The 15,968-nt window shown below is 39.9% G+C and overlaps 1 protein-coding gene across 1 annotated transcript in view; it reads left to right on the top strand.

Moving 5' to 3' along the window:
• Nucleotides 1-280: 280 nt before the first annotated feature.
• The window catches only part of LOC138076088 (CD166 antigen-like), a 51,153-nt gene continuing 35,465 nt past the window's right edge, over nt 281-15,968 (top strand). Inside the window, exons 1-3 of the mRNA XM_068968298.1 lie at nt 281-410; nt 6,158-6,285; nt 8,006-8,138. Of these exons, the coding sequence (XP_068824399.1) occupies nt 281-410; nt 6,158-6,285; nt 8,006-8,138 (391 nt within the window). The remainder of the gene's footprint in view (nt 411-6,157; nt 6,286-8,005; nt 8,139-15,968) is intronic.

Here is a 15,968-nt window from a genome sequence, read left to right on the forward strand (position 1 = left end):
TTATTTCTGTATGTGGAAACAGAACTCTGTTCAGAGATATTCAGTTGGAAATAAACTATCTTGGTGTAAGTACAGAAGTACAAGATAAGAAAGAACATCAAGATGAGTGAAAAGGATTGGAAAAGAACAGAATAAGAAAGCTTAGAAATAACAGAATATATGTCAATATCAGGCGTGGGGAAATAGATGGGCAGAAGAGTCCTTGGATGAATAAGAAGGAAATGATTTTACTATGGCTGGCTGTGCAGGGCACATTTGGCAGCGTTTTTGAGAAGGCACAATGTATGCAGTGCTGGCCTTCAAAGCTAAGACCCAAAAGTGTTTAAGACATAGTCCTGACATTCAAGGGGTTTCACCAATAGAGAAGATACATGCATCAGAAGGAAATTATCAGTGCAACGTTGCAACTGGTAAGTGCCACAGAGACTCAGTGAATAGTTCTGAAAATTCAGGTGTCCAAGAACAGTGATCCCCAAACATTAGTGTGCATCAGAATCCCCTGAAGGACTTGTGAGAATACAGACTACTGGACTTGGCTCTAGAGTTTCTCATCCAGTAGGTATGAGACCCCGGTTTGATTCCTGAGTCAGGAAGATCTGCTGGAGAATGGATAGGCTACCCATGCCAGTATTCATGGGCTTCCCTGGTGGCTCAGCTGGTACTGCAATGTGGGAGACCTAGGTTCAATCCTTCGGTTGGGAAGATCCCCTGGAGACAGGAACGGGTACTCACTCCAGTATTCTGGCCTGGATAACTCCATACACTGTATAGTCCATGGGGTAGCAAAGAGTTGGACATGACTGAGTGATTTTCATTGCTCCAGGATGACTTCAGAGAAGAGAAGGAGGAGCTAAATGAGAAGTACAGAAGTATACATTCAAGAAAAAGAAAGTGATCAATTCATCTTTAAAGTTTTATAGAATCTACCTCTTTCATCTGTGTATATCTGATTCACAGTATACCTCTTTCATCTGTGTGTCTATAATTGTGCCTTTTGACACTGCCTAAGATTATGCCTTCTCTTGTGTCGTTGGAAGAGGGTGTTTGCTATGACCAGTGTGTTCTCTTGGCAAAACTCTATTAGCCTTTGCCCTGCTTCATTCCATATTCCAAGGCCAAATTTGCCTGTTACCCCAGGTGTTTTTTGACTTCCTACTTTTGCGTTCTAGTCCCCTATAATGAAACACAAGAGAAGACTCTACACATGGACATCACCAGATGGTCAACACCGAAATCATTTTGATTATATTCTTTGCAGCCAAGATGAAGAAGCTCTATGCAGTCAGCAAAAACAAGACCAGGAGCTGACTGTGACTCAGATCATGAACTCCTTATTGCCAAATTCAGACTTAAATTGAAGAAAGTAGGGAAAACCACTAGACCATTCAGGTATGACCTAAATCAAATTCCTTATGATTATACAGTGGAAGTGAGAAACAGATTTAAGGGACTAGATCTCATAGATAGAGTGCCTGATAAACTATGGACTGAGTTTCATGACACTGTACAGGATACAGGGATCAAGACCATCCCCATGGAAAAGAAATGCAAAAAAGCAAAATGGCTGTCTGGTGAGACCTTACAAATAGCTGTGAAAAAAAAAAAAAAAAAGAGAAGCGAAAAGCGAAGGAGAAAAGAAAAGATATAAGCATCTGAATGCAGAGTTCCAAAGAATAGCAAGGAGAGATAAGAAAGCCTTCCTCAGTGATCAACGCAAAGAAATAGAGGAAAACAACAGAATGGGAAAGACTAGAGATCTCTTCAAAAAAATTAGAGATACCAAGGGAACATTTCATTCAAAGATGGGCTCGAGAAAGGACAGAAATGGTATGGACCTAACAGAAGCAGAAGATATTAAGAAGAGGTGGCAAGAATACACAGAAGAACTGTACAAAAAAGATCTTCATGAGCAAGATAATCATGATGGTGTGATCACTCACCTAGAGCCAGACATCCTTGAATGTGAAGTCAAGTGGGCCTTAGAAAGCATCACTACGAACAAAGCTAGTGGAAGTGGTGGAATTCCAGTTGAGCTATTTCAAATCCTGAAAGATGATGCTGTGAAAGTGCTGCACTCAATATGCCAGCAAATTTGGAAAACTCAGCAGTGGCCACAAGACTGGAAGAGGTCAGTTTTCATTCCAATCCCAAAGAAAGGCAATGCCAAAGAATGCTCAAACTACCACACAAGTGCACCCATCTCACACAGTAGTAAAATGATGCTCAAAATTCTCCAAGCCAGGCTTCAGCAGTATGTGAACCATGAACTTCCTGATGTTCAAGCTGGTTTTAGAAAAGGCAGAGGAACCAGAGATCATATTGCTGACATCTGCTGGATCATTGAAACAGCAAGAGAATTCCAGAAAAATATCTATTTCTGCTTTATTGACTATGCCAAAGCCTTTGTGTGTATCACAGTAAACTGTGGAAAATTCTGAGAGAGATGGGAATACCAGACCACCTGAGCTGCCTCTTGAGAAACCTATATGCAGATTAGGAAGCAACAGTTAGAAGTGGGCATGAAACAACAGACTGTTCCAAATAGGAAAAAGAGTACATCAAGGCTGTATATTGTCACGCTGCTTATTTAACTTATATGCAGAGTACATCATGAGAAACGCTGGGCTGGAAGAAGCCAAACTGGAATCAAGATTGCCAGGAGAAATATCAATAACCCCAGATATGCAAATAACACTACCCTTATGGCAGAAAGTGAAGAGGAACTAAAAAGCCTCTTGATTCAAGTGAAAGAAGAGAGTGAAAAAGTTGGCTTAAAACTCAGCATTCAGAAAACTAAGATCATGGCATCCAGTCCCATCACTTCATGGGAAATAGATGGGGAAAAAGTGGAAACTCAGACTTTATTTTTGGGGGATCCAAAATCACTGCAGATGGTGATTGTAGCCATGAAATTAAAAGAGTCTTACTCCTTGGAAGGAAAGTTATGACCAATCTAGACAGCATATTGAAAAGCAGAGACATTACTTTGCCAACAAAGGTTTGTCTATTCAAGGCTATGGTTTTTCCAGTGGTCATGTATGGATGTGAGAGTTGGACTGTGAAGAAGGCTGAGTGCTGAAGAATTGATGCTTTTGGACTTTGGTGTTGGAGAAGACTCTTGAGAGTCCCTTGGACTGCAAGGAGATCCAACCAGTCCATTCTAAAGGAGATCAGGCCTGGGTGTTCATTGGAAGGACTGCTGCTAAAGCTGAAACTCCAGTACTTTGGCCACCTCATGCAAAGAGTTGGCTCATTGGAAAAGACTCTGATATTGGGAGGGATTGGGGGCAGGAGAAGAAGGGGGCAACAGAGGATGAGATCGCTGGATGGTATCACCGACTCAATGGACATGGCTTTGGGTGAACTTCGGGAGTTGGTGATGAACAGGGAGGCCTGGCATGCTGCGATTCATGGGGTGGCAAAGAGTCGGACACGACTGAGCGACTGAACTGAACTGAAGATTATGCCGCCATTCCTCATTGCTGGTATTTTTGTAACAGCTTCTAAAATAATTTTCCTATCTATTCACCCCAAACTGCCCTGCAAGCTGCTGCCAGAAATATATTTCTAAAGCACAAATGTGAACATGTTACTCCTGTGATGAAAACTCTTGGGGCAACTACCAGATCTCTCAGGGTGATGTTTACATTCTCAATTTCAAAATGCCTTGAGTCTCCTATAGCCATGGTCCTTTCCTTTCTCAGCCTTCGCCACTTCACTGTCTTCTGTAATCCATTCTTTTTTCCAGATCCCTCCTGTAGAATACCGTGTACATTCTTATTCATATGCTGTCACGCTGTCACCTTTATTATCCAGCAAATATCTTATTTTTCAAAACCTAGCTCCAGGGTCAACTCCTACTGGAAACCTCCTCCTCTGGTGAATCTATAAGCTACCAGTGATTGCTATGCTTATGCACATTAAGCAGTTTTAATGTTGTTACAGTCTTACTTTAGAAGTTTGATGTCATCATAAATAAACTGAGAGTTCACTAAAGACAGGGAATTGCTGTTCTCAAGTTTGTAACTCCAGCACTTAGTACTTGAACTAAACAAGTATTAACCAAATGAATAAACATAAGATAAATGGAGAAATGAGATAAAGAAAAATAGAGTAGACCCTTTTTTTTTATTATGTAGGGGTATATATGGAGTAGTGAGATATATGATTCTTACCCAAAGTAAGTTCAAAGCAGTTGTGGATACCAGATTAAGAAATTTTTATTTCAATCTTCACTTGTTGGGATTGCATGAAGACTTTTAAATATCATTGTAATAGTCAAAGCACTATTTCCAAAACTGATTTAGAGAAAATATGTATAAAGATGTAGAAAAGAGAAAGGCTTATGGTGAGGAACTAAATGATGTTTAGTGGCAATGTTTCAGATGTAGATTAATTAGGGCCTTCACTAGGGAAGTGTTGGGAGAAGAGAAGGGAAGAATCAGATGCAAAATATAAGGATTAGTCATTAGGATTGGGTGATTGAGTGGATAAAAGAGGACAAAGGAGGAAGCCGGAGTAACTGGCAGACTGATGATTTACTAACAGAGTAAAATTCAAAGTCAAAGGGAGAGTATGAGATCATTAATTTTGTTGGACACACATTAGCCGGCATCCAGAAAGCTGCTGTTAAAACTCCAACGTGTTACATTAACCCCCTGATCTCAGTCTAGGTCTTCAACTCTCCAGTACCGAGCAGAGCCTATTGAAGAAGGGATACAGACAAGCAGGGTTAAAATAAAGCAGAAAGTCAGATCAATTATGATTCCTAGCCATTCTGGTGTCAGCTTTGGTCAGAGATATGCTGCAATAACGTGAGACAGACCAAAACCAAGCAGAGAAGGGCCATGTGAATGAGTGAGGGAGGCCTAGAAATGGAAGGCCAGTGGGGGCCAAACTTTATTTACTTTCCCACTGTACTGAGAACTGGTCAGGGAATTACCTCGGGCAAATTCAGAAAAATGAACAAGTATATTAAGTCAATTACTGTTTAGCCTCAGAACCTTCTGGGCAAATATTCAGAAATGCCCAAGCATGAAAAAAGTCAGAGGCAATCTATAACAACCCTTCTGGGCTTCTTTTTTTTTTTTTTTTTTCTGCCTTTAATCTTAGAAAGGCAAGTAAATGATTGCAAGAGATAGAAGAAAAAACAGCTATACCACTTATTCATCTCACTTTATTAGCTAATAGCAAAGTAAGTCTTCATAGATGTATTATTTTTAGTGCTGCCAGTTTGGAAATATAGACACATGCCTCAGTAGTTATTAAGCCTTGTGGAAAAGGCTCTCTAAAATAAACCTTTACATCATATGATTTCAAAATTCATTGTTCACTGTATTACCAGCTAAATAACAAGTGAATATATTAGAAAGTGGGTCATTTATAACTGCCAACACCTCCTGCTTTGATTTCCTGTTGGGTAGATATGGTCCACTGTGCATCCAACTTTTAATTCCTTTAGCATTCTACTGTTGAGCAGTAGCCTTGACCAAAGAATACCCTTTAGCCCTATTTTCTCCTTAAAAATGACCAAAATGGAATTTAAAGTTGCATCTTGGCTCCAATGAACAGAAAAGAATTACAATACATCCACAGTTCTATTGATTGTATTATATTAAGGGTCTCGCTCTGTTTATGGGATTCATCTTTCTGAAAGCAAATCTGCTCTCCTGCAGACCAAAAATCTTTCTGGTATTATTTGGCTCATGTCCCTTTTTATTTAATATAAGATATTATTGTGTAATATGAGTGTGGGGGTGCCTGATAGTTTTAGCTCTTTTTCTAGCAATCTTTCCAAACTGTAAGATATGTGTAATATAGTTAAATATCCTTATAATGAGATTATGCAGTGAGATTGTTCCTACTGGTCTTTTACACATAAAATAATTATGGTCATTCCTATTTCAGGTAAAGACATTTTGCTAAGAAGAAATTGATTTTTATGTAACAGAGCTTCTTTGTAGTTTGCTCTAACCAAGATTAGTACTTGTTATAGCAAGTAGCTATTAACTTCAGTCCTTCTATAAAAAGATACATTTAAGTAATTACCATTACTAGCTTCTTGAGAAAATTGTGTATAATTTAGTCACTTACATTATATGTACAAAGTAATTTGGTAGTTGATGAAATGGTTAACTTGTGTTTGTGACTCTTGCAGATCCTACAGAGCAGGTGACAATACAAGTGCTGCCATCAAAAAATGCCATCAAAGAAGGGGACAATATCACTCTTAAATGCTTGGGAAACGGTAACCCTCCTCCTGAGGAGTTTTTGTTTTACTTACCAGTAAGTGATTCAGGATTTTTACTTGAGCTAGACTGCAATCATTCTGTCCTATTGTTTGGCAGTTGGCTGACGTTAAGAATTGTATGTTCTTGGGCAGCTTAAGTGAGAAAGAATGTTATTCTTGGAGACAACGGACACCTATGGAATGTCCTTTAAAAGTTTTTTGGCATATGCCAGTGTTGTGCCTTTTTTTATTCAATGTTAAGTGGAATCAGGGACAAAGAGGAGAAGAGCTGATCATAGGAAACCATAATGGTAGAAACTCAAAGTCTCATTATCCAAATAAACTATAAAAATCTGCTCTTCATAAGCAGACAAATATAAAATGTAGAATGATGATAGCAAATGATTTGATGTGGATTCTAAATCCACACAGAGGGTGTTCCTGAACACGTCCCTGAATTTCCAATATAGGGACACTTGTGTTGCCCATTATATTTAGCTTGATAGAGGAAAGCAATGGGCTATATCTTGCCATCATACATGGTCATGAAGGGCCATTTTCTTAACTTTTATCAGTATTGGAACTGAAAGAAGTGATGTCTAGAGGATAATTTGGCTGTGTTCTAGATGTCATAGTGCTGTGGAGCCAGACTAGATGAGAGCTACGTCTGAGGACACTTGCTTGCTCTCCCACAGCCTTCTCAGGTTTGTGTTTGACAAAATTTTCCTTTGGGAGAAGCCATATGCAACTCTTACTATGTTTACTGCAGAGGTCTGTTCATAATGCCATCCACTGCATTGTTCAGTAATGCTTAAGACTATCAACCACTGATTACTCAGAAGACAAGTATAAGTGATTTCTTTTTACTTTAAGGAGCTTTCCTAGTGGCTCAGATGAAAAGAATCTATGTGCAATGCAGGAGACCCAGGTTCAATTCCTGGGTCAAGATCCCCTGGAGAAGGGAATGTCAACCCACTCTAATATTCTTACCTGAAAGATTCCCTGGGCAGAGGAACCTGGTAGCCTACAGCCCATGGGATCGCCAAGAGTTGGACACAACGGAGCAACTAAACTTTTCAGTTTCACTTTTATACTTAAATGTTGACAGATGATTCTATGTATCCTAATAAATTGACATAGTGTTTTTGCCTGATATGCAAATGAAAATTTTAAACTAATTATGTTTCTACGTTGATTTTCAGGGTTTACAGAGCCAAATTTGTATCTTAGTTTTAGCAGTCACTATGTTTTTTGTTAATATATACTCCCAATACTTAAAAAATATTTTTTAATTCTTAGTTACTAGTTCTTTTTTCTTTTAAAAATTTATTTTCTCCTCTCTTCCTTCCTTCCTTCCTCCTTCCCTCCCCTTCTACTTCTCTTCCTTCCTTTCTTTTCTCCCTTCTTGCTTTCTTTCTTTAATTTGATATATGTTATGTTTTCTTTTAAGCTCTCTCAAATCTTTTTGTCAAATTAAGAGATAAATGTAAAAATAAAACATTAGCCATTTTTAAAATTTTACTTTAACACAAGCCATAATGTCAAAATATATGCCATCAGTACAATGCAAATTACCTTCTCAATATCCTTAGAATCAAATTATCAGTTATTTCCCCAGGATTCAGATCATACAAAATCTAATATCATTTTTCCAATTGAAGAAACACATTCCTTTTTTTTCTTATCTGAGAAAAATGTCATTTTTATCAACAAATACAACTGTTCTTATTGTAGCTACCAAGTATAATCATCTGATGTTTTTACCTCTAACAAAAGGGACAGCTTGAAGGAATTAGAAGTTCAAATACTTACACACTGACAGATGTGAAACGCAATGCAACAGGAGACTATAAATGCTCCCTGGTAGACAAAAAAAGCATGATTGCTTCAGCAGCCATCACAGTTCACTGTAAGTCAATTTATTCTTCTTTACTAACTTCATTTGAAAGGCCTTTTCTCATAGTCTAACTCTGCTGTCTTTTCAAATAAATTGTACTCTTAAATAATGTGATTTCAATAGATATACTAGAGACCATCAGAGTGAACCCAGATTTGGTCCTGCCATTATAGTGGTAACATCTGCATATCTGATGTTACCCTTTGTCCTACAATATTAAATTTGCCCTGCAGTGTTAAAATCTTGAACGGATCTAATAATTGTAACTGTTGGCAGTGATAAACCTCTGTCTTCTATCTAAATGTCTTCAATTGGTGGTATTAACAAAATTCATCTGCATCTTTTTTTTTTTAATATTCTTTTGCATTGCTCTCTTTGGGATTGGAATAAAAACTAACCTTTTCCAGTCCTGTGGCCGCTACTGAGTTTTCCAAATTTGCTGACATGTTGAGTGCAGCACTTTAATAGCATTATCTTTTTAAGATTTGAAGTAGCTCAGCTGGAATTCCATCACGTCCACTAGCTTTGTTTGTAGCAATGCTTCATAAGGTCCACTTGACTTCACACTTCAGAATGTTTGGCTCTAGGTGAGTGATACCACACTATTGTGGTTATCCTGGTCATTAAGAACTTTTTTGTATAGTTCTTGTGTGTAAGTTCAAACTACCACACAGCTGTACTCATTTCAAATGATTCTGCTCAGTATCCAAGAAAGGCATCAGCAGTGTCTGAACTGAGAACTTACAGATTTACAAGCTGATGTTCGAAAGGCAGAGGAACCAGAGATCAAGTTGCCAGCATTTGTTGGATCATAGAGAAAGCAAGGGAATTCCAGAAAAAGCATGTACTTCTGCTTCACTGACTATGCTAAAGCCTTTGACTGCATGGATCACAAAAAACTGTGAAAAATTCTTGAAGAGATGGGAATGCCAGACTACTTTACCTGCCTCCTGAGAAACCTGTATGCAGGTCAAGAAGCAACACTTAGACCTGGACATGAAACAATGGATTCGTTCCAAATTGGGAAAGGAGTACATCAAAGCTGTATATTGTCATCCTGCTTATTTAACTTATACACAGAGTACGTCATGCAAAATGCTGCACTGGGTGAATCACAAGCTGGAATCAAGAATGCTGGGGGAAATATCAACAACCTCAGATATGCAGATGTTACCACTCTAATGGCAGAAAGTGAAGAAGAACTAAAGAGCCTCTTGATGAAAGTGAAAGAGGGGAGTAAAAAAGCTGGCTTAAAACTCAACATTCAAAAAATGAAAATCATGGCACGCAGTCCTATCACTTCATGGCAAATAGATGGGGAAACAATGGAAACAGTGACAGACTTTATTTTCTTGGGCTAAAAATCACCTCAGATGGTGACTGCAGCCATGAAATTAAAAGATGCTGGCTCCTTGGAAGAAAATCTTTGACAAATCTAGACAGTGTACTAAAAAGCAGAGACGTTACTTGGCAGACAAAAGTCTATATAGTCAAAGCTATCCAGAAGTCATGTATGGATGTGAGAGTTGAACCATAAAAAAGGCTGAGTGCCAAAGAATTGATTCTTTTGAATTGGGGTGCTTGAGAAGACTTTTGAGAGTCCCTTGGACTACAAGGAGATCCAATCAGTCAAACCTAAAAGAAATCAACCCTGAATATGCATTGGAAGGACCAATGCTGAAGCTGAAGTTGCAATACTTTGGCCACTTGATGCAAAGATCCAACTCACTGGAAAAGACCATGATGCTGGGAAAGATTGAAAGCAAAAGAAGAAGGGGGCAGCAGAATATGAGATGTTTAGATAGCATCACAACTAAATGGACATGAATCTGAGCAAACTCTGGGAGATAGTGAAGGACAGGGGAGCCTAGCATGCTGTAGTCCATGGATTCACAAAAAGTCGGATGCAACTTATCAACTAAACAATAACAACAATACATACACCTTAAAATAACACATTGTTTTATATTTTAAGTTAATATTAGAGTATTCTTGAAGTTTAAAAGGTTTTCATTTGGCCTAGAAAAGTATAGATTAAGTATCTTTTTTAATTTACAGAGTACTCTTAATCCCTCAACCCAAGCAACACAAAGTTGAATAGACTCAACTTTGGAGGAGGAAGTAGATACCACCAAGAATTGCTTAATGGTCTCTGTACAGAAGGAGAGAAATTTTCTGGAAACATAACTTGAAAATCACCCTGAACATACTTTTTAGCCCTCTTTTATACACCAGATGCTCCAAAAGTTATATTTATTCCAGTAGATTGAAAATAATAAATATATATAGAAAATAGACCTTTATTTCAATTCTTTTTTTTGTAATTCCTGACTGACTATATTACTGATGTACCCAATGCATTGTAGAAATAGGAAACTAATTTGAACTTCTCCCTGGTGACACCAGAATTCACAGCGTTCTTTGGGCAAATGTCAGTTTTGCTTAGAGATATAGATCAAAGTTTTTAATAAGTCCATTGTACCCAACAACACCTCTAACGATGATCCATTACAGTAAGGTTTCTCTAGACATGATCCATTATAATCCCATTAATTATGAGTGTTTCTTTGTTTCAAAATGTAAAGAGATGTTAGAAACTGTTCTGAGAAAATGTTTCTAAATCTTTCACTTTATCCATAATGCTCGGAAAACATGTAGGAGAGGAGTTAAAACTTTGAAGGAGATGTAAGGCAGTACATTGGGGAATAGAGTAACCAGCCAGTTGCTTTTGAGTGTCTCATGTTGGGAGCACACCCTGGAGGGCACTGTGGTGACAGTCAAATATTAAGATTCACAACCAAGCTACTTCTCTGTTGGCTCATTTTCATGTTGAACAGATCAGAATGTGTCTGGCATCAGGGGCGAGTTAGAGAGAAAGCAGCAACTTCTCAGATAACAACTGTGCTACCTTTTCTCCGAGAACTATTCTGTCCTGGGATCATTTATCCAGTTTGCTCTATAGGGAAAAAGAAGTGAAGTGAGGGAATATAACCAGTAGCTAGAATTGCCTGTGGATTAACTTTCTGTAATCATTGCTCATGAGATCTTTGGACCAGTAATCAATAATCCAGTGCTTAGAGATGGTTCAGTGTGGTTATGTTTAAGAGATACTAGCTACTCAGAACCCACCTGGATATCAGGCAGAAAGGAAGAGAGAGCAGAAGGATTAGGCAAAAGACTTGGCTGCAGCTGCATAATAACTCAGTGATCAGCTGTGGTTAAAAAAAAAAAAAATTAAAAGCATGCAACAGTTTAATTGAATTTCAGCACAATTTAATTATATTTGATTTAAATACATGTAGGTTTTGCAAGGTAGGCTCTAACACTGGGCTTTAAAGCCTGTATTGCTCTTTAAAAGCTAAAGTAGTGAAGAAAGTGAAAGTCGCTCAGTCGTGTCGACTCTTTGGTACCCCATAGACTGTACAGTCCATGGAATTCTCCAGACTAGAATACTGGGAGTGGGTAGCCATTCCCTTCTCCAGGAATCTTCCCAACCCAGGATTGAACCCAGGTCTCCTGCATTGCAGGTGGATTCTTTACCAGCTGAGCCACCAGGGAAGCCCAAGAATACTAGAGTAGATAGCCTATCCATTCTCCAGGGGATCTTCCTGACCCAGGAATTGAACTGGGTCTCCTGCATTGCAGGTAGATTCTTTACCAGCTGAGCTACCAACATTGCAAGTAAATCAAGATTTTCCTCTAAATTACATGAAATGAACCCTGGAGAAGGAAATGGCACCCACTCCAGTATTCTTGCCTGGAAAATCCATAGACAGAGGAGCCTGGAGGGCTACAGTCTATGGGGTCGCAAAGAGTCAGACACAACTGAGTGATTAACACTTTCACTTTCACATGAAAGGAAAACATAAAAATCCTATCTTAACCTACTTATCCTAAATTGTTTCCAAAACAGCAAGATTCATTTTCTTTTCATAGATTACTAAAAGGAGTGGGTAGAGAAGTGCCCACCAGCACTTGCATAGGATAGCAAAACAGGCCTCTAATCAGGCTTTCAGTCCACAGAATCATAGTTGCTGAAGTACTAGTCCTCTGCTGATTCATTCACATACAGATTCTTCATCTGAGCTTTCAAAGTCCATCATCATTCTTTAAAATAACTTCTTCTGTCTTCTCACCTGCAAGTTATCTGTCCAACTAATAAAGGCTTTAACTCGACCTGAATTGAATTTTCATCTAAATATAACTCAACAAAATAGTCTGAGGAAACTCCACTTTTCTATGTGATAATGTATATTTTTATATTAATGAGAAACTGAGAAACATGCTTCTTCACTTCATTCAACAATAGTTTTTGAAGGACTACAGTGTGGCAGGCACTGTGGATACACAGTGACAACTCAGGTCATGGTCCCTACCCTCATGATGCTTATAGCCTAGTAGGTGAAACAAGTATTAAAAATAATGTTGCAAACAATCAACAAATTGTGATTATAACATGAAAAACCAATGGGAAGGACAAGGTGCAATGGCAAATCCCCACTGCCATAGGATAAAGTCCCAGCTCCGTATGGCAGTCTTCCCAGGTGGTGCTAGTGGTAAAGAACATGCCTGCCAGTGCAGGAGACTTAAGAGATGTGAGTTCAGTCCCTGGGTAGGGAAGATTCCCTGGAGGAGGGCGTGACAACCCACTCCAGTATTCTGGCCTGGAGAATCCCATGGACACAGAAGGAGCCTGGCTGGCTACAGTACATAGGGTCACACAGAGTCAAACACAACTGAAGCAACTTAGCACACATGCATACAATAACTCTAATAATGTCTAATAAGCTTTGTCATCTCTGAATATTTATTGAACTAATGAATGAATACATCTAAATCACCAAATTGAAATGGACTTCCCTGGTGGCTCAGACAGTAAAGAATCCACCTGCAATGCAGGAGACCCGAGTTCAATCCCTGGGTTGGGAAGAACCCCTGGAGAAGGGAATGGCTATCCAGTCCATAATTCTTGCCTAGAGAATTCCAAAGACAGGGGAGCCTAGCAGGTTACAGTCCATGGGGTTGCAAAGACTAGTACTTTCACTTCACTTAGTATGGCAAGCATAGTCCTTCGTAGGCTAGCCTTAATTACTTGTATAGGTTTATCTTCCATGTGTTTTAACCACTGATGTCATTTTACTCACCATTGTGAAATCCACCACCCTCTCTCACCTCTTTGCCTTTGCTTATGTGGCAGAAGTTTTACCAACATCTCCACTTATCAAAGCCCTTCTCAACCATCAGGGACCTCAAACAGATATCACCTCCCATACAAAATCTTTATTACTGCCTTGAAACCCAGTTTGTTTCTGTTCTCCACTCTCCCATAAGTCTTTGCTTGTACCTCTGTCTGTAGCCTTTACTCTAGTTTTTCAGCAAATGTTTCTTGAGCTCCTAATCTATAACACATTTACCACTAGGTACTGATTTCATGCTGCTATGTAGTGTCATCACATAGTTGAGTGCATATTACCTCTACCTCAAATTGTGAATTGTAAGCTCATTATCCACCTTAGTATCTCCTGTCAGTGCTTGAAACATAGTAGCTGTACAATAAAGGTTCTATTGAACTGGATTTTCCCTATACAAATCATACTATGACAGTAGTTTTTTATAGAAATTACTTTCCATCTTAAAGATTATACTTCCTTAGATGTGTTTATGCTGTGTTTTTAAAAAATGGTGTCTGCTGACAATGTACCTAACAATAAATCTTATTTAAAACTTCAGCTGGGAAGAACAAGATGGTGAGGAGTAGGGGGATGTGGAACACTTCTCTCTCCACGGATGCATCAGGAATACACCTTCAGACACAGAGGTGCATGCAGAACACCAGCTGAGAGCAGATTAGGAGTACCTGACCAGTGGAAAAGAATATATAAAACCACGCCAAGTTCAGTAGGATGAAGGAACTAGGGGAAAAACCAGGAGTGTTAGTAGGACTGGACTTTCCCTTCTTGGGTAGGGGAAATGAAGCAATGGTCGATCCCTACATCAAGGCAATTATCTGAGTCAGAGGAGAAGTATTTAAGGCTGAGAGTGAAACAGCTGATCTGTGGCAGTTTAAATGGAATGAGAATCAGACAGTCCTTGCTGCAGCCTTACACACCCCAGACAGGATGCTGGTCCCCTGGAAGGTGCAGCGGCTGGGAGCTGGGGTTTAGAGATTGTGGAGCAATCCCAGAGCAAGGGATGCTGTTCACTGCAGAGAGACAGATCGAGAGGATGTGAGGGAAGAGGTCTTGGTGGGAAATGCCAGTGGAGGAAAGCCAGGCAGCCATGGAAGCAAGGCAGTAATGCCGAGTCACACGTAGCGGGTGGAGCCATCACCATAGCCTTTCTCCCCACTTGCCAGCATGAGCAGCTGAACGATACAGACGCTGGCCCATCAAACACCTGACGCACTGAACTACAAAGTAGGACCCCACCCAGGTGCAGAACTAGAGTAGGACCCCAGCCAGGGGCCCCCTCTATGTGCCGAACAACACAGAAGGACCTAAGGCAAGGGAACCCACTAAATGCCTGAATGGGTGGAGCTACGGAGAAAGACTGGCCAAAGAGGCCTTCTGATCACCAGCTACAAGAGGCTCGAAAAAAGACTCTTATCGGGCCATAATTCCTGCAGGGAGGCAGTCCGTGTCCTGCACAGTTGGCACTGCCAAGGTCCCCGCAAGGCAAACACCTGCGCCACCTTCACACTCAACTCTCACTGGGGCAGAACTGCCACAGGCAAAAGAAGTCTTTTGTCTATGCGCATAGGGTCACTTCAGTCCTGTCCAAGTCTTTGTGACCCTGTAGACTGTGACCTGCCAGGCTTCTCTGTCAGGGAGGGGAATCCTCCAGGCAAGAATACTGGAGCATATTGGCCAATACTGATTGCCATACCCTTCTAGAGCACTATATTCCCTGCTGCCCTAGCTGCCAACTCCCCTGAGTACCTGGTGCTGCCAGAACCCCTGCAACCCAAGCAGCTGCACCACCTCCACCTGGCCCTCACAGTGACAAATCCAAGTCCTCCAGGGCAGCCTCAAGAACAAACCTCAGTGGATGACCCACATGTAGAGGTGGAAATAAAACCACAATTGAAACACACAGGCAGTGTGGCTAAGGAAGACCCCAAATCTTCCCACCAGCTGTGCAAGCTACAGATTAAATCCACACAATCAACTAGGCAGACTCTGTCTATGGAATATATAAAAGGTCATTGAGAGCTTCCACAAAAGAAAATGCACTAGTTCTAATAGAAGGAGAAGGCAATGGCACCCCACTCCAGTACTCTTGCCTGGAAAATCCCATAGATGGAGGAGCCTGGTAGGCTGCAGTCCATGGGGTCGCTAAGAATCGGACACGACTGAGTGACTTCACTTTCACTTTCTGATAGCTGTGGACATCGGAGGCAAGAACACACAGGAGTAGGACCAGAATCTGAGTTGAATCTGAGTTGCCTTGCCCAAAGCAGGTCCAGAGATCAGCACAGTGTTGGAGGGCATTCTAGGGAGGTTAGGTAGACTGTGACTCCCAGCAAGGGTAAGGACCCTGACAGCAGTGACTCAAGAAAAACATTTATTATACTTATGTTTGACTTGTTCTGTAGAATCTTTTGGATTTTTTTCTTTTTGTTTTTCTTTTTTGAACCCCCTCTGTTGTAGTCATCTATTTTATTGTCACTATGAAATCCAATTAAGCTTTTGAGATTTTTGTTTTCTCAGTCACATTTTTTTATTGTTATAAACCTCTGCCTCTATGTTGGGCTTTTGCCGTTCTGTGGATTTTCCATTTTTTTTCTTTTCTCTTTTTTTATTTTTAATTTTTTAAAACTACTATTATTTTTTCTACATTTAT

This window comes from Capricornis sumatraensis, chromosome 1 (assembly GCF_032405125.1).
Source record: "Capricornis sumatraensis isolate serow.1 chromosome 1, serow.2, whole genome shotgun sequence".
Lineage (NCBI taxonomy): Eukaryota > Metazoa > Chordata > Mammalia > Artiodactyla > Bovidae > Capricornis > Capricornis sumatraensis.